The following is a 24148-nucleotide window of genomic DNA, read 5'->3' as shown; positions in this document are numbered from 1 at the left end:
AGTAACATTCTGTCAATCACAGACCTAGTAAGATGTAGAACCAGGATTCAATCCCAATTTCACAACTCTAAACTCCAAACTCTTGCTTTTTTTCCCCACTAAACTACACTTTTCAGTTATAGAAGTTTAAACATAAAAGTTATCATGGCCGGGCGCGGTGGCTCACGCTCATAATCCCAGCACTTTGGGAGGCCAAGGTGGGCGGATCACAAGGTCAGGAGATCGAGACCATCCTGGCTAACACAGTGAAACCCTGTCTCTACTAAAAAAAAATACAAAAAATTAGCCGGGCATGGTGGCGGGCTCCTGTAGTCGCAGCTACTTGGGAGGCTGAGACAGGAGAATGGCGTGAACCCGGGAAGCAGAGCTTGCAGTGAGCCAAAATCGCGCCACTACACTCCAGCCTGGGTGACAGAGCAAGACTCCGTCTCAAAAAAAAAAACAAAAGTTATCAGTGAACTAACATTTGCATCAGTAGTATGGATTTTAAATATCCAGAATGCCTGCAACAGTATTTTAAAAACACAATCATCACACTATTTGTATCTTTTAAAAAGCATCTAGATTTTCTGCCAGCTTGATGGGTCTCTACATGCAGTCTTAAGTAAGAGGCCTGTCAAAACACACTGTGCAACTTGATGTTATGAGGGCCCAGGACATTGCCTGCTGCAGGAGGACAGCATGGTCCACATTCATGGTCCACAGGAGGACAGAATGGTACACATTCATAGGAAATGCAACAAGGACAAAGTGAGGAGTGACAAATCCTCTCCACAAAACACAACCATAAAGCCACACAAAACTGTCAAGAACAACCACTGTTGCGCTCTGGCAATCACCCAAAGCCAGATACACGTGGAGGGGCATTTCTTCGTGGAAAGTGCTTAACTTCAGGTAAGACCAGCACAGTGGCATTTTTTTGCCCGGGGCTGTTCCTGTCTCCCTATCCCAGTTCTGTCAGTGCCAGGGTTCAACCAAGAGGGGAAAGCTGTGGAAAGCAGCAACTTCACTGCTTTTGCCAGGCCAGGTTCACCAGACTTGGAGCAAAGTCTGTTAAAGTGGCAATCCCAATAGCAAGAGAACTCAAGAAAATCAATGGCAATGTCCGCCCGAGGCTAAGGTCCTGTTGAGGGCAAGCAAGAGACCAGGAGACTAGCCAGGGACTTACTAGGGAGTTCTGGTAGGTGAGCCACCTACAGTGTGCTGGGTAAACTCTCCACATGTATCCCAGGTTAACCAGAGACTCTGCATGTGTGTCACCAACACTAGGGCAGTCTCCTAACCCCTGCACACCCCTGGGCCACAGAGCCTGGGCATACACACACAAAGAAGACATAAGAGGGTCCAGCTGAAATTGTTAAAGCCAGGACAGATGTGAGAACTGCCTGTGATTTGAAAGTGCTCCCCTGCCCACACACAGATCCACAGGCAGAGAGTCAAGGTTCAGACTGACTCAGAATTAAGCTCTGATCTAGCTTTAAAACAAAACTACACAGGGTAACCCCCTAGGAAGCTAGGATTTAAAGTAAAACATAAGAAAACAAAAAAACAAACAAAAAAAAAGCAAACCTGGGCAGAGCCATCAGCAGCCACACAACATGCAAGAAATAGCCTTCACATATTTAGTCCAGAAAAGTTACTAAACCAAAAAATAATAATAACTCACAAGGGAGCAAGGATCAGAATCCAGAGTTGCTACAATCTATTATCTTAAATGTAGAACATTCAACAAAAAATTGGAGACATGAAGAGAAATAAGAAAGTGTGACCCATACTCAGGGGAAAAATTGAGTCAATAGAAAGTATCTCTAGTATCCCCAAATGCTGGATTTAATAGATTGAGATTTCATAGTAGCTATTATATGTTCAAAGAACTGAAGGGAACCATATTTAAAGAATAAAGTATGATTATAACAAATAGAATGTCAATAAAGTGACAAATTATTTTAAAAAGAGAGAGAAGCAAATAGAAATTCTAGAGTTGAAAATTATAATATGTGAAATGAAAAATTTACTAGAGGGACTCAACAGCAAATCTGAACTGGTACAAGAAAGAATCCATATATTTGAAGATAGCTCAATGAAAAGTATCCAATCTGAGGAACAGAGAGAAAAAAAAATTAAAGAAATATTAACAGACCCTCAGAGACCTGTGGAACAACAAACATAAAAATAAATGTGTGATTAGAGAAAAAGAAAGGTACAGAAAAAATATATGAAGAAATAATGGCCAAAAACTCCCCAAATTTGATAAAACAAAAATACTGATCTACATATCCAAAAAGTTCAATAAAATTCCAAATAAGATAAACAGAAAGAAATCCACAACTAAGCACATCACATTCAAATTGGAGAAAGATGAGAAACAAATGGAAAGAACCATGAAAGAAACAATTCATCTTGCAAAGAAAACAAACACAACACAATAAATAGCTGACTTCTCAGAAGTAACAGAGGCCAGAGGACAGTGGATGTTCAGAGTTCAGAAAGAAAAACAACAAAACCCTATCAACCAAGAATTCTATATCCAGAAAATTATGCTTCAAAACTGAAGGAAAAATAGACATTCCATGAATATTAAAAATGCAACATTGCTGCTAGAAGACCTGACTTTCAAGAAATGCTATATGAAATATTTCAGGTTGAATAAAAGTGGTACAAGATGATAACCTGAATCCATAGGAAGAAGTGGAGAGTGCTAGAAACAATAAATATGTAGGTATATGTAAGACCTATTAGTATGTTTCTCATTTCTTCTCTTAATTTCAAAGAAGATTGTGTAAAGGAGTGATTTAACACTGTATAACCAGCTTTATAATATAAAGGGATCAAGCACATATTACAATAATAGCATAAAAGGAGAAAGAAAAGGAGATACTGGAGAAAAGTTTCTGTATTTTACCAGAGTTCAGTTAGTATTATTCTCAAGTACGCAGTGATACATTAAGATGCATATTATAATCTCTAGGGCAACCACTAAGAAAATAAAAGTATAGTAAAAACAAAAAAGAAAGAGAAATCAAAATCATACACTAAAAAATTTAACACAAAAGGCAATTAAGGAAGTACAGAGGAACAAAAGTATGAAGCAAACAGAAAAGGCAAAATCACAGATATAAATTCAGTAATAATAATAAATTACATCGATGTGATGGAATAAACGCCCACTCAAAAGGCAGATTGTTGGACTGGATAAAAAAGCAATTGCAGCAACACGCTGTCCACAAAAGACACATGTGCAACAGTGGCAGAGGTTCAAAGAAACAAAAAGTCCAACGTGAAAGAATAGGAAAACACATGCCATGCAAACAATAACCCTAGTCTCTAAAGTAATATCAAGTAAAATAGGTGTTAATGGCCAGCTTGACTTGAGACTTATAGAACACTCTACGTAACTGCAGTACGGGATTGCTTACAACAACATTATTCACACAAGCCAAACACTGAAAACAATACAAATGTCCATTAAACGGGTGAATGAATCAATACAATCAGTGCATTTATGTAAGAGAATATTATGTAGCAATAAAAGGTAGGGAAGATCCTGATATATGCTACAACACAGATGAATCTCAAACACATTATAGTCAATGAAAAAAGCTACATGTAAAAACTATATACTGTATGACTCTACTGATTAAATGTCCAGAATAGGCAAATGTAAAGAGCCAGAAAACAGACCACCAATTGCCTGCAGCTGACAGTGGGAGCAAGGATTGGTTGCAAATAAGCTCAAGGAAATTTTGAGGGTGACAGACGTGTTCTAAAACTGGACTGTGGTAAAGGTTTCCCAACTCTATAAATTTACTAAACACATTGAATCGTACACTTAAAATGGGTGAATTTTATTGCATGTAAATTATGTCTTAGTAAAGCTGTAAAACAAATACACTATACAGTAGTATAACTAAGGCAGTAAACTGGGACTGAAAAAGGTAATCTTTCCATGAAGGAGCATATCCATCAAATACCACTTACTGCAAACCCTAGCTCTTCCAAGAAGATATTAACATGAATGCTGAATATATAACTCATCATACATATGGCATTAATTCCATCAAAACATGGTAGATCAACCTAAACTGTCAACATACAGAAGGATAAACAAAGCATTTAACCCCTTGGCTATGCAGTCATACATCTCCTTATATATGTTAACTGAGTATTTCCTTAGATGCTCACTCATCAAATATTCGTACAGCTGTCTAACTTTCATGTGAAGCCATTATGGCCTTTACGTCTTCAACTATAAACTTCCTGGAAGACAGGGACAGAGGTGGTGAACTCCACAACATGTCCAACACCTCAGAGCTGGGCCACAGAAGTCCAGACAGGCTTATAAGTGACAGCCACCAAAGTGGACCTCTGATTCCACCATACTTCATGACCACTATGGGCTCTTCCTGTCACTGAGAAAGGAAACATATTGACAGTTACTGATTCTCATACTATTTTGAGCCACATGCTAACACCAGCATGGACCAAAATAAAGAGGTTAACGATCCAATTCATCTGTGGAGAATTAACATGCTTTCCAGAGTATTCCCCAAACAACTCAACAGTTATCATGAGTTCAACTGAGCCTATCCTTAAATTTAAACTTAAGCAAAATAAATTAAAATAAAACCATAACACAAAAATATCATTTACTTACTCTCATCCCACTACCCCAAAACCACAAGAAACAAAGAATTATTAGGATATTACAGAAAGTGTTGTAGGGACTACTGAGAATTCAAACATATTGGATGTTTAAACATGTTTCCCACAACCTAAGTACAAATTAAAATGCTTAATGTGCTAGTAGCAATTATCAATCACTCAGATGACCTGGTCCCATTCTCAAGACCTGGCACTCCACTCACAGGGGAAGACCTTCCTTGTAGGGCTCATTTGTCAGAAGGCGCACCTCTCAAACACAGCTCTATTTTGCTGAAGAACAGTCTTTCACAAGACATTTCATGTACAGCATTGGAAATGGATTGTCTGCAGTAGTTTTCTACCAAGTTGAGTTAAATACAAAGGTGACTAGATGGAGACAGGACAATTTAAAAAAGGAGAGTATGCTACCTGACTGAACAGTTGGCTCCCTAACAATCTAATCCTTTTGGGTTGAGACCCATGACCTTGGTATCAGAAAATCAAGAACTAAATATTTCTGGCAAGACTAACTCGACCTCTAAGGCTTTCCCTTCATTTTAAAACCACAAGTAAGTGGACTTCTTCCCAAACCAATGTGAATTCCCTTATGCTTGGCAGGCAGCAGACCCTCACATACTAACTAAAGCAGTACACCTAGGTTCCCCTATAATAATTCATTCCTACAGCAATCCTCCACAGAAAGATAAAGCATTCTCATTTATTCCCAAACAGAAAAGGGTTTACAAATAAATGTGTTAACTCTCCTCTATTTCCCAGGCAGGATTCGGCAAACTTTTCTGTAAAGCATTAAATAGTAAATATTTTAGGCTTCGTGACCACAAACGGCCACTCAACTCTGCCACTGTTGCATGAAGGAAGCCATGGTCAGTATGTAAATAAATGGGCATGGCTATGTTTCTATAAAACTTTATTTACAAAAACAGGTGAAGGACTGGATTTAGTCAGGATTTACTGACCCCTAGAATAACAGCCATTTACAACTAAAAAGTAAATTGCAGATCAACATCACCCCTACCAACCCCTAACCACCTTGTTCTCTAAGAAGAAACTATTTGCTCAAAGCCATATTACTCTTTTGCTGGTTTATTCATATACATGATGATCTTCTGAAACAGGAAAAACAATAAAAAATGGCTGCCTCATTCTTTTAAACTGTTACCAGTTTCCTGGGTGTCAACAAATCATACTGACCTCGGGTGAAGGTTGTTTTTTAATGTTAACATAAAAGATACTGCCTAGCCACTGAACGATCTTCTTTAAATACTTATGACCTTATGACCCACCTGGCAGTATAAAAGACCTTGACCTGGTAATTTTATAAGTACCATAAACAGAAACCAAACACATTAAATCTAATAAGTTTCCTTTCCTCTTTTCTTCCTTAGAGTTTCAAGTTCACTGGGAAATCCACTCTATCCAAGCAAACTAAACTAACAATCACTTCTGCATAATTTTTCCCCCATTCATTCTTCTACCAAAGTCTAAAAACAACTTATTTTCTCTGCCAATATATCCCTCCTGTCTTTAAAATCCCATCTCAAAACTCCTCCTCATTCAGGTTTTAGTTGAGAAGAAAGTTGGCTCCTCCGCGAGGTATTTCCTCATTGCTTTACCCCACTCCCATTATTTTTTGCTCCACTTTCCCTTGGGGAATTCCATACTGCACATACTAGTCGGAAATTATATTTGTTCCTTTATGTTGCTCTTAGATCTTTTATTTTCCTGTGTTTGGAGACACATGTATTAAAAACTCTAAGAGGACAGGTACAAGATTTTTTGTCTAGGCATAGCCTACTAGCATTTTCACTGCTCCCAGAAGACAAACAGAATTCTCTATGATCCCTTAAAAATTGCTTTTTTTTTTTTTTTTTTTTTTTGACACGGGATTTCACTCTTGTTGCCCAGGCTGGAGTGCAATGGTGTGGTCTTAGCTCACTGCAAACTCTGCTTCCCAGGCTCAAGCGATTCTCCTGCCTTAGCCTCCGAAGTGGCTGGGATTAGAGGCACCTGCCACCAAGCCCAGCTAATTTTTTTATTTTTAGTAGGGACAGGGTTTTGCCATGTTGGCCAGGCTGGTCTTGAACTCCCGACCTCAGGTGATCCGCCTGCTTCGGCCTCCCAAAGTGCTGGGATTACACAGGCGTGAGCCATCAGGCTTGGCCAATAATGGTTATTTGCCCTTTACCTGCAGTGTGGAAGAAGAGTGCCCACACGTCTAAAATAGCATGCTTTTTCTATATCCTACTGTACCTACCACATGAAGACAAATTATAGAATGTTATCTTCTTTACTTTGCTTAGAATTTTAATGTTTTCACGTTAGTTTCCCCAGAAATATTTTCTAAGCTTTCATGTCCGAAATTTCAACTGTTAGGCGGAGATTCCCACTTAAACACTGCCATTCTCCATTTTGAGTAAAACATCTCTACTTCCAACTATAAAATTAAGCAAATCATGTAAGCAAACGTCTTGGATGAGACAACTATTCTTTCTCTCTTGAAGAGCTTGGAAATTCCCTAGACTGTTTGTGATGGCAAATCTAACTTGGAATAATATATACATATACAACCTGAAATAGATTCTGAACAATTAAAGGCTTAAGAAAAAAAATCCCTCAAATTCTGACCTCCTGAATAACCTCAGTTCTGTGTGCTTTAGCAAGTTAACTGGGATGGAGAGCATTTCTAAACTCTTACTAATCAGGAAAGAACTTTCTACTATCAACATAAGCAAGTATAAGCATGACGGTTAGGAGCAAAAGCACTGCAGACTCCTAGCTATGTGACCCTGGGCAAACAGCAATCTCTCTGTGCCTCATTTCCACATCTATAAAATGGGAATCATAAAAGTACCTGTCTCAGGTAGCTGTAGGAATCAAATGAGAAAACATGAAAAGCCCTCTGAACAGAGCCTAGTAGAGACCTGTGGAAAGGTTTGCTCTTTTTATCATCATAAGACCTATATAAAACCACTTCCCTCTTGCCACTGGGCCTTCCCATCTGCACAACGAGGAGGCTGAACTAAATGACCTCCAAGGTCCATCCTTCCTGCTGTAAAACGTGTGTGTAATTCTCTCAGAGAGGCGCACAAGAACCCAGCAACATAAGGGAGCGCCTTGGTTCACTCCTGGCATGGCTTAACCAACCACCTTCCAAGTCCCTGTGTATCAGCCCAGTTTATTTTTCTCTTTATCTTTAAACTATCAAATACCACCCTAATTGTATATTTAACCTATTTCCACCTGGATACTATATTAAGCAGTTGTATGCTCACCCTATCTTTTTCTTCACTGGCAAATCTGAAAGAGTTTGAAGATAAACCTATGTAAGCACACTTCGAAGTACAAAGTAACAAGTATGCTTGGTTAAATTCATACTCTAGTCACACAGGCACACAGAAATTCTGTGGACAGAAACACATAAGGACCATAAAAATCAAGCTTTGTATTAAGTAGGTGTAACTCCTAAACAGTATGGTTCCAATTCATGCTTAGGGACTGCTATCTCATTACATAGCAGCCAACCATTTTGTTATCACTTTCTATTTTTTCAATACTTTTGCATCACAGCACAGACTTAGAATATTTTCTAGAACAAAATTCATCATAGAAAATTTCTAAAACCTTCTGACAACTTCTCATTAAAATTGTAAAAAAAAAAAAAAAGACAAAATCAATGCAACTGTATACCAAATGTAAGCCTAAAGCCTCAGGATCAAAAAGAGCTTCTTTCTCAAAGAATGACTTGAGCACTGAGAAGAAAGGTCTCTATTTGGTTATAAGTTTTTGTGCTATAGTGAACAATAGTTAACAGTATAAGAGCATCACCTGTAATGAGCATAGTATTAATATGCAGAAGAGTACTGCAAAAATGTTTTTAAAGAGTTAAATATGTAAATGAAAAAGCACTTAATTTATTCATAAAATATTTTTCTGCATAATAGAAGAATCAACTTTAGCCCAGACTTGCTCAAATTATCGCCATTTTAAATGTGAAGCTTAAAAATGTTTTTCTATGATAAGAGATTTTACACAAATTATGTATTTTTCCATTCTACGGTAAGATAAGATTGTACCTCATCAGAACATATTTTGTACAAAAATGTTTTAAATAAAATCATTACTCTGGTTAATCATATTACTACATTTTGTATTTGCTTTTAAAAAGAAGCGTTTGGCTAACGTTAATAAGCATTCAGAAAGCATCAAATAAGCTCTCAACATGAGCTGAAAAATAATTATCTGCAAAAAAAAAAAAGGAGGCTTGCTATCTTAACTCCATTTTCATATTTTTATCCTACTCAAACTAAATACTGTCAGTTATTTACATGACAGCTCCTAATAACTTTTTCACCCATATTAACAAAAACTATTTTTTAAATTATTACTTATTTCCTTTCTAGCTACAATATAGAGAATTTCTTTTGTTTTTGTTTTTGAAATAATCCTTGGGGTTATTTCCACTACAAGATTTTTGATTTCTCAAATCTTAAGGCTGTCAGCATGGAACTGCTGACCTAACATTCAAATCTGAAAAACGATGCTTAAACAGCTGGAATTCCATCTGAAAATCATCAAAATTAAATCTACTCCACTTATAAGCTCAACAAGATAATCCCTACATAACAAGTAAACATAAGATTTTATTCATGGTAGTAGACTTTGTAAAACAACCACTGGAGTAGGCCCACAATTGATAGCAAATGAAAACATTCATCTTAATCAGATTAATTCTGAAACCCCAGCTGGGCTTCTCTTGTGTCACACAGAAGCGGAGCAGGGGACAGAGAGATGGCTGCCATCTTGGAACCTAAGGAGAGCACTTCACTTCAATCCCACGTGATCTGTGATACCGACATTTTTTAAAAGAGTTCAATAATAAAATAGAAGCCCTCGGAATCTGTTTCTTGAGAACTAAGTGAAGACAAATATTCTGTTTAACCTCATCTAACACTGCCAAAAAACGAGGCAAGGCTTAAATGAGTTTAAGTGGAAAAATGGAGGGAGTAGCACATTGGGTAAGAATATTCCCAAATTATTTTCTGCGCTGACCTCTCTCTTCCAGATCCCAACCTTTGAATAGTCAGAACAAGAATGGGACATGTCAGTAATCAACACTGAGCACATGAGCAGCCTAAAATGCATTTACAGATTTTAGGTAGATATTCCTGTTTCCTGTGTTTATAAAGCATATGGAACCCAGGAGTCTGACATAAACCAGTTTTTTATAGAACGTAGTAGCTCTCTGGATTGAGTGTGTACTCTGTGTCAGGCACTGTGGCAAATGCTTACATTTGCCATATCATCTCATCTTCACACATCATCTCCATTTTACACACAAGGAAACCAACCACATAGCAAGTCAGTGACTGCATGAGGCCAAACTCTTTATCTTTATAGTAATTAAATGTACCAAAAGGATAAGCTATAAAAATCCTGTATATGAAGTAAAATTTCATATAAAACAAAAGTTAACAATAACCACCTGGTTTATCTGTTCAGGTAATTAAAATTATCACAAGTTTTTAATCAAAAGCTACCAAATATAGGAAGAAGCATTTCCTACTTGAGGTTCAAAAATGTAAACAAATTCCCCGAGCATAAATCATCTCAACCCTCTAGTTTGCTAAAAAGTTCACACAACCAGGCCAGGGGAAGTGGCTCATGCCTGTAATCCCAGCACTTTGGGAGGCCAAGGCGGGTGGATCACTTGAGGTCAGGAGTTCAAGACCAGCCTGGCCAACATGGTGAAACCCTGTCTCTACTAAAAATACAAAATTAGCCGGGCGTGGTAGCACAGGCCTGTAATCCCAGCTACTCGGGGGGCTGAGGCAGGAGAATTGCTTGAACCCTAGAGGCAGAGGTTGCAGTGAGCCAAGATAGCACTACTGCACTCCAGCCTGGACAACAAGAGCGAAACTCCGTCTCAAAAACAAAAAGTTAACACAACCAAATATTCTTCTGCTGCACACAGATGACCAAAATGGTCTCTTCTGACATATTATAATCCCGCTAAGATAAGAGACCTGGAGAAGAATGATTATGATGTAATATCGTAAGTACAAGAAGGCACATGTGGACACAAGCAAAGGAGACCCAGGGCACGCCTGTGGACGGGAGGAAGATATCTGACAAGAGAACAGAAAATGGGGGAACAAACTCAGAGGTGAAATCTTTAGCAGAGACATCTCCCATACAGAGTAAGAAAACAGTAGAAATGGAAAAGGAGAAGAGGTACCTTCCAGAAAGACAACCAAGCACAAAAATACTGGATGTGCACGCTGAGCTCCTGAAATGGCAAATGACTACGCACAAGATGCCGTGGAGAATAAGAAGGCCAACTGTGGAAAGCGACCCCATGTGTCAATCAAGGCCATGATGTGATCACATTCCTCAGTGCTACTTCTCACATTTTAAGGAGTCTGGGCCGGGCGCGGTGGCTCACGCCTGTAATCCCAGCACTTTGAGGCAGGTGAACCACCTGAGGTTAGAAGTTTTGAGACCAGCCTGGCCAACATGGTGAAACTCTGTCTCTACTAAAAATACAAAAAAATTAGCTGTGCGTGGTGGCAGGCACCTGTAATCCCAGCTACTCAGGAGGCTGAGGCAGGAGAATCGCTTGAACCTGGGAAGCGGAGCTTGCAGTAAGCCGAGATCGCACCACTGCACTCCAGCCTGGGCGACAGAGTGAGACTCCGTCTCAAAAAAAAAAAAAAAAAAGAAAGAAAGAAAGAAATCTGGTTCTCAGACCGGAAAGGAGTTCTCATTTTTTGCAGGGTGTTCAGAGCCAAATGAACTCAACCAATAAAAATGAAAAACAGCTACACCAAATTTTCAAAACATGTTTTGCAAAAGGTTAATACTTAGTATTTTCCACACTGACTTCCAATCTTAAAGGAAATGAAGCTTTGAAACCCTAGGCCCAAATACAACTAAAATAAGTAACACCTCTTTTCCTTTTTTTCAAAGCTTTGAAACACATTCACAAGAATGAGTGGCAAAACACGAACAGAGCCCTTTATCACAATGGAAGTGGCATGGAACCCCCTGAACGTCAACCACTCCTCCATTCCATGTTACTCAAGGGTCCAGGCGAAGGCCTGAGAAGGTGGTGGAAATAACCCCTCCGCAGAGCAGCGATGAGTAAGGAACGATGGCTGGGCGACACAGCGCTGCCCTGCTGTCAACTCACCAAGACCATGCGGAGGAGCCACCCCGTGCAGTCCAGTGACCCTTCTCCACGGAACCCAAGAAACATGCTAAGCCTTTCTTCTGAACACCAAGTGCTTCTCTCATGCTCTTTCAAAATTCTTCAACCTCACAAAGGATAGGTCCGTGTCAAAACTGCACCCACCCTGTTTCCCGCAGATGGGAAACAGGCATGGAGAACTGATTCTATCTGGTTTAACGCTGGGCCAAGGATGAAGAGACTGCATTCAACAAAACCACAGTCCTACACAGTATACAGATCACCCATCAAGTCGGACACTGTCTCATTTATGTCCCCAATTTGTTTCCTGCCCTTAACCTAACAATTCTTCTTATACTTTTTCTAGTAAACAACCTCTAAGGGCAAAGAAGTATACACTCTTATCTCCTTATGAAAGCAGTCTGTGCAGGCCTAATTTTCAAATCCATGCAAACTTTCTATACTCTTCCATGAAAGATCCTGGTATTGCACATTTTTATGCTTGTCTAATACTTTAATATGTGTATACGTGTGCACACACACACAAGTATACGTATTTTTCCCCCAAGTAAAATTCACATTCCTGAAAGATACATGTTACCCTGTGGCTTTGCACATCCATAGGGATGTATCTGTCCCAGTAGGAGAACCAAGAATAAATCAAAGAAAGATTACACTCTAAGAGGTGAAACTGCCACGGAAGCATAAGAAAAATATAATTTGAGAAAGTATAAGGCATCTGTCTTTTAATACTGATTTAATTACCAAGCACAAGACAAATATTTCAGACTATTTCCCCCAGGAAGCCTAAAAAGAGGCGGTGGGTTTCCTGAAAACTCCTGAGCTGACGGCAGAAACAGTAGGGGCAAGCTGGGCTGTGACTCCTCTTCTGGTCTCCCAATTTCCTCTCCCCGCATTTCTTATCTCATCGCATTAGAGATGTCTTCTAGTAAAGCAAAGCAGTGGATCACAGGTAGGGCACAACAAACCTGATATTCCAAACTGTCACAATGAGATATTAAAGATAGGCTCAAAAATTAATCTCAGTAGCTGATGGTTACCTGCGTACTCTAACCCCCACATCCTTCCCAGGGCTAGAGTTCTTCCCGACATGTGAGAAGGAGAGCAGAAGTTTCTAGGTGTCACCGCTTAGAGCCATCCCCTCTGTCCCTTTGCTTGCTCAGGGTTTCCCAGGGGAACCTAGAGCTTCACTCCGGTCCCCCACTGCTGAGCTGCTGAGTGAGCTACACAGGCGCAGAAGCCGCCTCTTCCCTGAAGTCTTCCCCTTCCCCATCAGAAGTCCCACGGAGGTGGCTTTAGTATGCCCACTAGGGCTAATCTATTTCAATCTTCTCTTCAGTGGCTGAGAGTTCTTAACTACCTTAGTCAAGCAACTTTCTAAACGCTCACAGACAAGTCAGATACAATTTATTCCAGGTTCTCTTTGATCAAAAACTCTAAAAATATCTTAAAGAAGCAAGTTTTCTTATTAAAACTTTTAACTCTACATATGAAATGTAGGCTCAAATCTGAAGGTCTTTCCTGATCTGATTCCTCCTGATTCCCCTGCTCCAGTATCCTGCCTCTCTGTCTCCTTCTTGTCCCTCCTGAATAGAACTTCTTATGCTCTAGAAATGGAGAACAATTTAAAGTTGCTCAGAGTCCCCAAGTTATTTTACAACCTCCTACCCCAGGATGAAATGCACTCACTTTGCCTTCTCAGCTTCGCAGATAATTTCCCAGCCTTAAGAACCAAATCCAGGTGTTAACTTTCCTTCCCTAAATCATCATTCTGCTTGACCCCAAACTGCCCCCCCAACAATGGGGACAAAATAATGACTCCCTATCTCTGTGGAATCTCCATACTGTTCATTTCTCACCACAGCACATAGTTATATGTTTACCTATTAGCTCTTCAACTCCATACTCCTTTCGAGATCTGTGTTTTATCATCATTTTATCCCTATCACAAGAACATGAAGTACATGAAGATGGTAATGAGAGGTGACAGCGTGCCGTCAGCCCTCGCTCGCTCTCTGCGCCTCCTCGGCCTTGGTGCCCACTCTGGCCGCGCTTGAGGAGCCCTTCAGCCCGCCGCTGCACTGTGGGAGCCCGTTCCCGGGATGGCTGAGGCAGAAGCCGCCTTCCTCAGCTTACAGGGAGGTGTGGAGGGAGAGTCGCCAGCGGGAACCGGAGCTGTGCGCGGCGCTTCTGGGCCAGCTAGAGTTCCGGGTGGGCGTGGGCTCGGCGGACCCCGCACTCAGAGTGGCCGTGGCGCCCCGCCGGCCCCGGGCAGTGAGGGGCTTAGCACCCGAGTCAGCAGCTGCGGAGGGTGCGCCGGGTCCCCCAGCAGTGCCAGCCCACTGGCGCTGTGCTCGATTTCTCAAGGGCCTTAGCTGCCTCCCCATGGGACAGCGCTCGGGACCTGCAGCCCGCCATGCCTGAGCCCCACCCCGCGTTGTGGGCTCCTACGCCTCCTCGAGGAGCGCCGCCCTCTGCTCTAGGGCGCCCAGTCCCATTTAACGCCCAAGGGCTGAGGAGGGCAGGTGCAAGGCAGCGGACTGGCAGGCAACTCCACCTGCCGCCCCAGTGCGGGATGTACTGCATGAAGCCAGCTAGGGTCCTGAGTCTAGTGGGGACTTGGAGAAACTTTATGTCTACCTAAGGGATTGCGAGTATGCCAATCAGCACTCTGTATCTAGCTCAAGGTTTGTAAATACACCAATCAGCACCCTGTACCTAGCTAATCTAGTGGGGAGGTGGAGAACTTTTGTGTCTAGCTCAGGGATTGTAAAGGCACCAATCAGCACCCTGTCAAAACAGACCAATCAGCTCTCTGTAAAACAGGCCAATTGGCTCTCTGTAAAATGGACCAATCAGCAGGATGTGGGTGGGGCCAGATAAGAGAATAAAAGCAGGCTGCCGAGCCAGTAGTGGCAACCCACTCTGGTCCCCTTCTCTACTGTGGAAGCTTTGTTCTTTTGCTCTTTGCGGTAAATCTTGTTGTTGATCACTGTTTGGATCCCTACTGCCTGTATGAGATGTAAAATTCACCACGAAGGTCTGCAGCTTCACTCCTGAGCCAGCGAGACCACGAATCCACAAGAAAAAACTCTGAATACACCCGAACATCAAAAGGAACAAACTCGAGACACGCCACCTTTAAGAACTGTAACACTCACAGAGAGGGCCCATGGCTTCATTCTTGAAGTCAGTGAGACCAAGAACTCACCAGTTCCAGACACAGTAACAAATGTGCTGAGTTGAACATGTATTTGATACAGAAAGGAAAAGCGCCTACGGCCTGCAAATCTGTGTTTCTCAGGATAGTCATTTTATCTAGAATGTTATGAATATATATTTTATATATGAAAAATGTTTAATATTTATGACCTAATAACACCTTCAGATCAATCATGTACTCATTCCTTCAACAAATATTTGGGCTGCCATTAGCTGCCAGGAACTGTGCTGGGTTAGGGCTGCTGCTCGCCTGTATGTTGCACTTGCGCAAACTAGAACAGGGTGCCCTCCCTGGACACATAAAGCAGGGCCCATGTCTCCAAATGCCCACCTCAGCTGGTACCCTTGGGTCTAGAGGCTTTTCCTACAGTAATAAATGAGTGAGTCTCTAGGTAGAGTCCAGATTCTAGTGAGGGAGACAGGCAAACATACATTTGATTTTCAACATTTCTTTCCTATATGACTGTAAAAAATCAGATTTCCACACACCACACTTAATGTTCTCATGTAAATCTCCACCTCACTGAACACTGGTTACTACAATCATCAATTTGAACTTGGGCTGAGGCATCCACCTGAGGCAACAGATTTCTAGACAGGAAACAAGCACTATTTCCAGATTCACAGAGGCCATAAAATTGACTGCATTTTCAAAGATCACCTTATGGTGACTAGCCAAATTGATTTTACCAAAAAACATTTCAAATTAATTTATTTGATTTTTAAGTCACTTCTCCCCCTACATATGCTTCAGAATTTTTTTTCTGTAATGGTAAATATTTCATAAAACACCATACTCAGTTTGGAATTATTTGCTTTAAAAGTTCTTTTTTAACACTACTACATTATCTCTTGAAGTTTAATATAAAAGATAATTGCTATTCACCATTGATAAAACACATGAGAACAACACAAATCTTTTTAAACAATAAGCTAGAATGCACTTACTTTTCTACTATTAAAAGTATTCGCGGTTGGTGGAAAACACACTTTTCTGTCTTTGCATGAAATGTGTATCATACATGTTATTTGTGACCCACTGCTTCTTCGTGGAAAACTCAATTTGCCTCTGACTTCTGCAAGTAACAGTCTGAGTGAATGCCTACAATTCTCCTCACTTCTTATCTTGTTAATCTAACTGATGGAGCAGTGCAAAAATAAACCTCAAAAGAACTATGGAGGAGGAGTGAAAAAAACATAAAATTCATAATGATCCAGTTGGCAAAGAATATTTAACCATTAATTTCAGATTCCTTGACCTAAATATGGTTCCTATTAACAAACAGCAACTTTCAGCCTTTAATAACCCATCTAATGGTTTGGAAGGAATGCACTGTAATTTCGTCAAATTCAATTCATTCATTCAACAGATATTTATTAAGTATATCCCAAGAGACAGGAATTGTGCAGGACTGCTGGAAATGAACAAGAGAAATAGAGCTCGTCACCAGGCAGGGTCAACACCTAACAAACGGCCATTCCTGTCACCAAAGAGATACTTTGTTAAAAGATCTACGGCAAGCCTTACTTCTACTTAATGCAAAGCCTTACCTCTTAGATTTCTGGGATGAATTTGTTTAGTTCGAGGCATCTTCTTTGACTCAGGGGCTTCTTTTTCTTCTTAAAAACCGCAGATAAAGCAAGTCACCACAAGGCAGCTCCATAAACTTAACATACATCAATTAATCCATGTGCTGAAAAAGAAAAAAAACGAAGCAGCACATTTTACTACCTTCAGAGGAGAAAGATACTTTGAAAGTTATCTTTTAAAAGATACTTAAAAGTTAGTGCCTAGCAGGGCACTAACCTAAACTCAAGAAAAAGTAACCAAGCTGGGCACCACTGCAAAACATTACTAACTTTTAATTAAACAGAGGTCATTCTGTCAATATCGGGGACTTCTCATTAAGAAAACAGAAAAAAACCACCATATCTTTATCAGACAAGAGTAAAAAAACTCACTTTGTGTTTTAAAACGACCATACCAGCAACAAGTAAAGTATCGCATCAGGCTACAAAAGGATTATGTTAGGCATATATAGTAAATCTGCCCATTCATAGGGGCAGGGACAATGTCTTGTTCATCTTGTTTTAGAGTTAACTCAGTTAATATAAGGGGTTGCTACTGTCGCTGCTCCAGTTATTCCAGACTTCTAGGTTCATGGTAGGACCACACTTTCTGCCTCACTGTGTTTCCCAGGAACGTGTGAGGAGTTGTAGCTAACGACCTGTGAGTGGATGAGACTTCACTTCCAGGCTGGAGCATTTAGTTACTATCACAGCATGATCCTCCAGAGCTGTTCTCTATCTGCCATGGGATCAGGACTGCTCCAGACAGCAAATCTGACACCACCACAAAGTCAGCTCCGGCTAACCCACGTGATCACACAGAATACGCCAGAAACACCTTTTTGTTTGCTTAAATAAGTGAGGTTTGAGAGTTATTTGTTACTGCAGCATAACCTAGCCTGTCCTGACTTACACATTTTAAAACACAGTGATCTGAAATACAATAGGCCAAGACAAGAATGACCCAAAACTGAATCACCTGTCTCCCCAAATCAGCCACCTCAGACTCTTCCGCAAGATTCTCAAGGATCTTAAAGCTGAAATTTTAACTTACTGCAAGAAAACTGAGAAGCAAAGCCCACTGTCACTGTTAAACATGAAACAATATTTAGTCATTAAGCAATGACGCAAGAATAGAACAGTAAGGCTTAAAGCTTTCGTTATTAGTGGTACTGTAGAAGACGAGAACACTTATGAGCACCTACTACGTGCATGTGTACTTTCTACACATTCCCTAATTTAATCTGTTAACTAAGAAGGTAGCTATCATTTATTCATTTTACAGATTAAAAAAAAATAGAGGATAAGTAACTTGTCCAAGATCAACAACTAAAGAATGTGGTACTACATGACTCAGTTATATCCAGTGCTTATTTATTTTGTGGAGCTGATAACATCTACTTTCGGGATTTCTTTCAAGAGGCGCAGCAAGTCATGACTACTTATCTTGGTGTCAAACCAGAGTGGGTTCAAAGCCAGGCTTTACCCCTTACTGTGTGGCCTTGTTCAGGTTACTTAACCTCTCTGAAGATCAGATTTCCCAACTGTAAAACTAGAAAATATTATCCACATCAGAAGGTTGTTATAAGGACTAAACTAAACATTGTAGACGCTTTGCCTGTCACACAAAAACGCTGAACTATTAATTCTCCTTAAGAAAGCCTATATGGGAAGGAATGTGTCTAACATCCCAGTATAAGGTTTCAGAAATTTATAGTTTAATTACAGCAAAGAAACAGAAGGTAAAGAAGGCCACGATTAACTTCTGTATTTTATCCCTGATCTGGCTGTATGTCAGCTCAGCACAAAATTATTTGCATTGTTTAACTACATGGTAAAATAATACAAAAAAAAATAATGGTCTAAGTATTTCATCTAGCATTGTGCTAAGTGATCTCTAAAAGATTCGGTTTCTCAACTCCTTGCACTAAAGAAACATCCACTATCTAATTCAGGAAGGTTCTGATTCAATAAAGAATTGAGATACAGCTGAACCAAATAAATTGCATGAATGCTTAACTACGTTCGTTGTTAAACTTAAAGCTTTTAAATGGTAACGATATTTGGAAGTTTTTAAAGCGTGAACTCTGACTGTAATCCAATCATGTGATCCCATGGGATCCGGAGCATAAACGTAAAATGTGCACATTCCCTGTCCGTAAAGGCTTTCTGCTACCCCGTTCACTGCCTACCCACTGTCCCTAGCTGTCCATCCCATGTTTAAATCCTTGTGGGGGGAAGTGGGTATTTCCAAAGACAGCAGCATTGTAGCGACTAGGACAAGTGATAAACCGTTCCTTTACGGGAAAGAAATAAATACTACATGGAGCAAAAACATGACACGATCAAAAAGCGTAAAGACAGTTGCAAGGAGAAAAAACATGAATGAATGTGGAGGGCGGAGCCTGGGAAAACCCCTCTGCAACGCTGCACTGAACAAAGCGCTTCGCATGCCAGGAGGAGGGGGGAATGGAAGTGCCAGCTCAGGAAGGAGCCTGGAGTGGATGCAGAGAGCTGAGGAGGACGAGGAGATGAGGCGAGCGCGGCAGCCCTGAGACTCCTCCTCGCCGCCAGCTCCGCCGCCGCCCCCTCCCCTCTCCAGCCAGCAACTCCTTCCCGAGCCTGACCCCAAGGCGAGCCCGAGCCGACCCGCACCCCAACCCACCGCCCCCTTCCCAACTGCAGCTGGCGCGCACTCCCAACCCGGAAAGAAACTACCCAGGTGGCCGGGAGTAAACAGGCACTTAGAGCAAAGAACGAAAGGGAAAGCAAGCCACAAAGCCGGGAGGTTGGGATGCCGAGGCCTGGTCTCCTTCACCTCCCACCCTCTTGCAAAATGCGTCTGCGACTGGAAGGCGGCTGGGGAGGCTGGGTCCCTCTGTACCTGCTCGGCTCGCGCGCGGCGACGGCGCCCAGAAGTGCCAAGTGTCTCCCGCACGCAGCCATCCCCTCTGCAAGGTCGGCGGTTGCACACACACGCGCACACACACACACACGCCCGCACGCCCCCCGCCCGCCGAAGGGATGTGCTCCTGCCCCCCCCCCACCCGCTCCGCCCCGCCGCCCTCCCCAGCTGCAGCGCCCCCGCCGCGGAGCCCGCGCCGAACCTGCTGCCAGGACGCCCGGCGGAGCCGCTGCCGCTGCAGCCGGCCCTGGAGCTGCGCTGCTGATGGCGGCGGCCGCGGCTCGGGATCTCCGCGACCCTCGCGCGGCGGCGGCGGCGGCGGCAGCGCCTGGGATCCCTCCTTCACTTGACAACCCCAAACACAAACATAACCTCTTTCAGCGGCCGCCGCTCCCCGGTCCCCCGCTCCGTCCGCCACCCTGCCGCCGCCCAGCAGCCGCCACGCTGAAGGCCGGCGACTGGCGCTCACACCACCCAGCACTGAAATATTAAACAGGGGAGCGGGCCGGGGGGCGGGGGGGGAGCGCGGGGCGCGCGGGCGGGGGCCGCAGCCGCCGGGCGGAGGAGGCGGCGAAGCTCGCCGGCGCCCGGAGCCACGGCATGATCGCGGCCGCCAGGGAGCCGGGCAGCCGGGCAGGGGGGCGCGCGCCGCGGCGGGGCGGGCGGGCAGACCCTGGGGCCGCGGGGCCCGGGGCGGGAAGGACGGGCGCGGGCTTTACCTCTCCCCTGGGGCAGAGTAGGGCACGTTTAGCGTCTTTGGGGCCGGCGGGAGGAACGCGGGCCGGGCGGCGCGGGGGAGGAAGGGCGAAGGTCGGAGGCTTTCCCGCGGGTGGGCGGGGCGGCAGGGGATCCCCGGGGGCGGGAGGAGGGGAGGCCGCGGGCGGCGACGCGTGGGCGGGGTAGGGGGCGTCCCCGCGGGGGCTGGGGTTGAGGCCGGGGCGAGGGGCGGGGGACGCCCAGGCGCCGGGGCCCAGCTGGGCCAGCGCGGCCACCAGCTCTGACCGGGTGTAGGGACTGGATGGGCGCCCGGCCCAGCACGAACCCGGAGCCAGTGTCCCGGGTCTCCCCGGCGGGGCGGGCCCCAGACCGCGCCGGCCCCGCCACCCACCCGCCGCTTCGCCCCTCCCCGCCCCGCCCGTCCGAGCCGCCGCAGGGACGGGAGGGGGACGCGGGAGGAGGTGGCAGCGCAGCCCGGGGGGGAGGGGCGGGGTTAGGGACGCGCGGGGCGGAAGCCCGGGGTCGCGACGCCTGGGGAACCAGCACCCGGCGGGGGCGGAGGGGCGGGCCCGGCCAGTCACGCGGCCCCGGGAAGGCCTGGCCCGGTCGCTCAGTTGGGGGCGGTTGGTCCGGGAAGAGGGGCGGGGCGGGCGGGGCCGTAGTTTCTCTTTACCGTCTCTTTACTTTCTACAGCAGGATGTGGGCCGGCCGCTGACGTCATGGGGTCTCCCGGCCCCGCCCCTCGCCCGGGCCGAATGGGGGAGGGGGAGGCTAGAAGGCGGGCGGGGGGGGGACCCCAAGGGGGTTTCCTCAGCAACGCGTAGAAGGAAGGGGAAAGTCATTGTGAAACTTGAAACTCATTAACTTTGAAAAACAACTTTTAAAAAAACGGAGGGGGGCAGGGTGTTGATTTGGAGAGTGGAAGGGGACATATTATTAACCCTGAACTGAAACCACTTTTTGGTGGCGGATATTCTATTAAAAGAGCGAGGAAAGCCAAGGTTATTCCAGAGGCCGCTCCAAAGCCCCGCTGGTGCTTCCCAGTGCCGAAGCTGCGAGCGCAATTAACCCCTGCCTGCCAGCCTGACAGCTTATAGGGCCAACCCGGGAGGGGACTTCGGGGACAGAAAAGGGGGGTGCGGGGCTGGTCGTCGGACCGGGCTCCAGGCACGAGGGGAGGGCGTGAAAGGGGAAGAAGGAGTAATTAGCATGAACCAAGGTGTGACCCCGGCTGCTAGAAAGCAGTAGAGGAAGCAAGGAGTGGAAATCCATGGCAAAGCAGTGAAGAGGGGCTGGACCAGGGTAACGAAGAAGATTTTCAGGGTTAGACCTGAAGAACGTTCGCAGTTTGGGGCACAGAAATTCCACACGTCCACCTCAAGAAGCAAAAGTGGCTGGTTTAACGGGCCACCTCAAACTTGAGAGGAATAAGGTGAAACAAAATTGATGCAAAAAAAAAAAAAATCCCTGATGAAACTAAACTGTTTTCCCCTTTTAAGGAATAAAAATGCTAAACGACTATACACCCACTAAGACAGCTGGCCATCTGTGCAAACTTGAATTGTTTTGTTCCCTTGGGCTTCCATAACGACGTCTAGGTTTTTCCTGCTGGAGTTGACCCCTAAAATTCCCCTGAGGAAATCGTACCTCTGGCTCATTTGAGCTAAGAAAAGCTCAAACTACCAGAATGGGAATGATTAAAAATGGAATACTCAGTAATGGCGGGTGTGTAGCCAAAAATAATATCATGTAAAGGGAGAAATATGCCTACTACAAAGTAAATTTGGTTATAAAAGCAAAGATCATCCAACTGTGTACATGTACAATTATGTCTAGCATACTAATGCTAACCCTACGATGAAATAATGCAATTTTTATTTTCACTGTGCTATAACCATCTCTCATTTGTGAAATGAAATGATATCCAATAGGTTGCAACCACCAAAAAAGTATATAATGTTACTTCCCAACTGGGTTATTTGAATCAAAAAGTAAACATGCATTTAACTGTGAACGTATAGCTATTAATCTGTCAGGAGAAAGGTAATTTGATAATGAGTGAAGTTTGTATCACTTTGGAAGTGAAAAATGCTAACCCAGTAATTGTTGAGCACAACATACTGTCAACACGTTTATGTAGGATTCAGCATTACTACGAACTTTCTAACAAAACATACATGCAGTTTTGAACTACAAAGGTAAATTTTGACATTTCAACTATTTCCTTGAGCAGCAAACCGATATTAAACTTTTATTTGAAATATATACAATACAGAATAGTTTCCTAGTAAGTTTTTGAATTTTCTAAATGCAGTTTCTTTTCCTAATTCTGCCTACAATTCTTCCTAGATATCAGGATGCAGGGAAATCTGGCTATACTATAAAGTGCTTCTTTAGGCTTGTTTTGTGGCAAATCCAATATATTTTCTCAAAATGTATCAAATAAACAGAGCGTGGGAAAAAAATGAAGCAGAGGGTGAATGTGGAGGATGAATGTGAATGGTAAACTGCAGTTTCAACTGTCAAAAATCCTGGGACAATGCAGGAGCAAGTGACCATTCTCTGCCCCCCAAAAAGAGGGGGCTCCTAGGGGACCATTTCTCTATGGCTCCATCCCCACCGGCCGCGTGAATGCTTCTGGAGCCCCCCTTGGGGAAAGTGGGGTTCGAGGGAGGATAGTGTCACTGAAAAGCTCAACACACGTTTTTCTTGGCGAACAGTTTGGAGAGGGCACAAAGTCCACGCCGGAGCCCCGTCCACTGGGCCCCGCGCTACCCTGCCCGCCCCCGCCGCTGCGTCCACGGCTCGGGTTCCCACGCGGCCGCGCGACCGGGCCCTGCTCAGGCTCCCCCCTGGCGCGGCCCCGCGGCCCCGGCCCTCCGCCCAGCGCGCGGCCCGGCAGCGCCGCCGCCGCCGCCACCGCCACGCGGAGATCCCGGAGGTTCCTCCCCGCTGGCCGCCGGGTCACGCCGCTCGTCCCTCCCCTCGGCCCTCCGCCCTCCGCCCTCCGCCCTCCGCGCGCGCTGGGCTTTCCCGTCCACCGGCCGAATCCCCTCCTCCTCTGGGCGACCCGGCGACAAAACCTTCCCCGCACGCCCTGCCAACTCTGCCCCACGCCCAGGCTCTTCCCAAGCCAGGCGCCAGACAAAAGAACCGAGAGAAAAACTTACCCGAACTGCAACACAAAAGTCTGATCCAAAGCTTCCTGGGTTTAACTTTTAATTTTAAAAACAACAAAAGCAGAAACCAAAAGCCTCCTAGGTTGGAAGTGGGCGTGAGAGGAAATGCTAGAGGGAGGCGCTTCATTCCCCGGGCTGCCTGTGCCCCCCTTTCTGGCCCCTGCCCGGGGCTTTGATGTTATCTAGTGCACCGCCTCCATCGGTTTCTACCTTGGGCTCTGAGCCGCCGAGAAGATAAGACAGATCTTCCGCACTTCACATGCAGGTTCTGAGAGAGGCAAGCAGGTAGCCGCGGCAAAGGACCCACACTCCTTAGCCCCGCAGTGAGAGGGGAGCATTTGCACGGGCTTCCCGTTGCCACCTGGACTGAAATGAACAGTCCACCCCTCTAGTGATCCTGGAGACTTGCACCGTGTGGTCTTTCCTGCTAGACGCACAGCGGGAGGCCTCCTACATTAGATTCATTTTCCCTCCACCCGTAGCACAAACTTGTAAGACGGTGGTGGAGTATGTTTCCTGAGGCTTTGTTCGGGTTTTACATCTCAGTTTGGAAGGTAAATATTATTTCCCTTCTGAGACAGTCCTGCAGCCTTGAAGAGACAAGATAAACCTCTAAAGGCAACAAATTCTATAACATGCTTTACATACACCATAAATTCTCTTATGGGTCAAAATATCTGCACACTT

The 24148-nt window shown here is 44.3% G+C and overlaps 1 protein-coding gene across 4 annotated transcripts in view; it reads right to left on the bottom strand.

The window, feature by feature from the left end:
- Nucleotides 1–23529, bottom strand: part of HIVEP1 (HIVEP zinc finger 1) — a 150145-nt gene extending 126616 nt beyond the window's left edge. The window contains exons 1-2 of one of the 4 annotated variants that reach the window (XM_032140245.2): nucleotides 23453–23529; nucleotides 16643–16785 (exon numbers count right to left, since the gene is read on the bottom strand). In XM_032140245.2, coding sequence (XP_031996136.1) covers nucleotides 16643–16682 — 40 coding nt within the window. In that variant the 5' untranslated portion in view covers nucleotides 16683–16785; nucleotides 23453–23529. Of the gene's footprint in view, nucleotides 1–16642; nucleotides 16786–19544; nucleotides 19604–19767; nucleotides 20029–20284; nucleotides 20404–23452 lie in introns of those variants that run through there. The other 3 variants (XM_032140244.2, XM_032140243.1, XM_032140246.2) reach the window with 3 other exon arrangements.
- Nucleotides 23530–24148: the final 619 nt, after the last annotated feature.

The sequence above is a fragment of the Hylobates moloch genome, unplaced genomic scaffold (genome assembly GCF_009828535.3).
Source record: "Hylobates moloch isolate HMO894 unplaced genomic scaffold, HMol_V3 SCAFFOLD_20, whole genome shotgun sequence".
Taxonomy (NCBI): domain Eukaryota; kingdom Metazoa; phylum Chordata; class Mammalia; order Primates; family Hylobatidae; genus Hylobates; species Hylobates moloch.
Note: the sequence above shows the minus strand (reverse complement) of the source record. Positions and strands in the feature narration are given on the sequence as shown.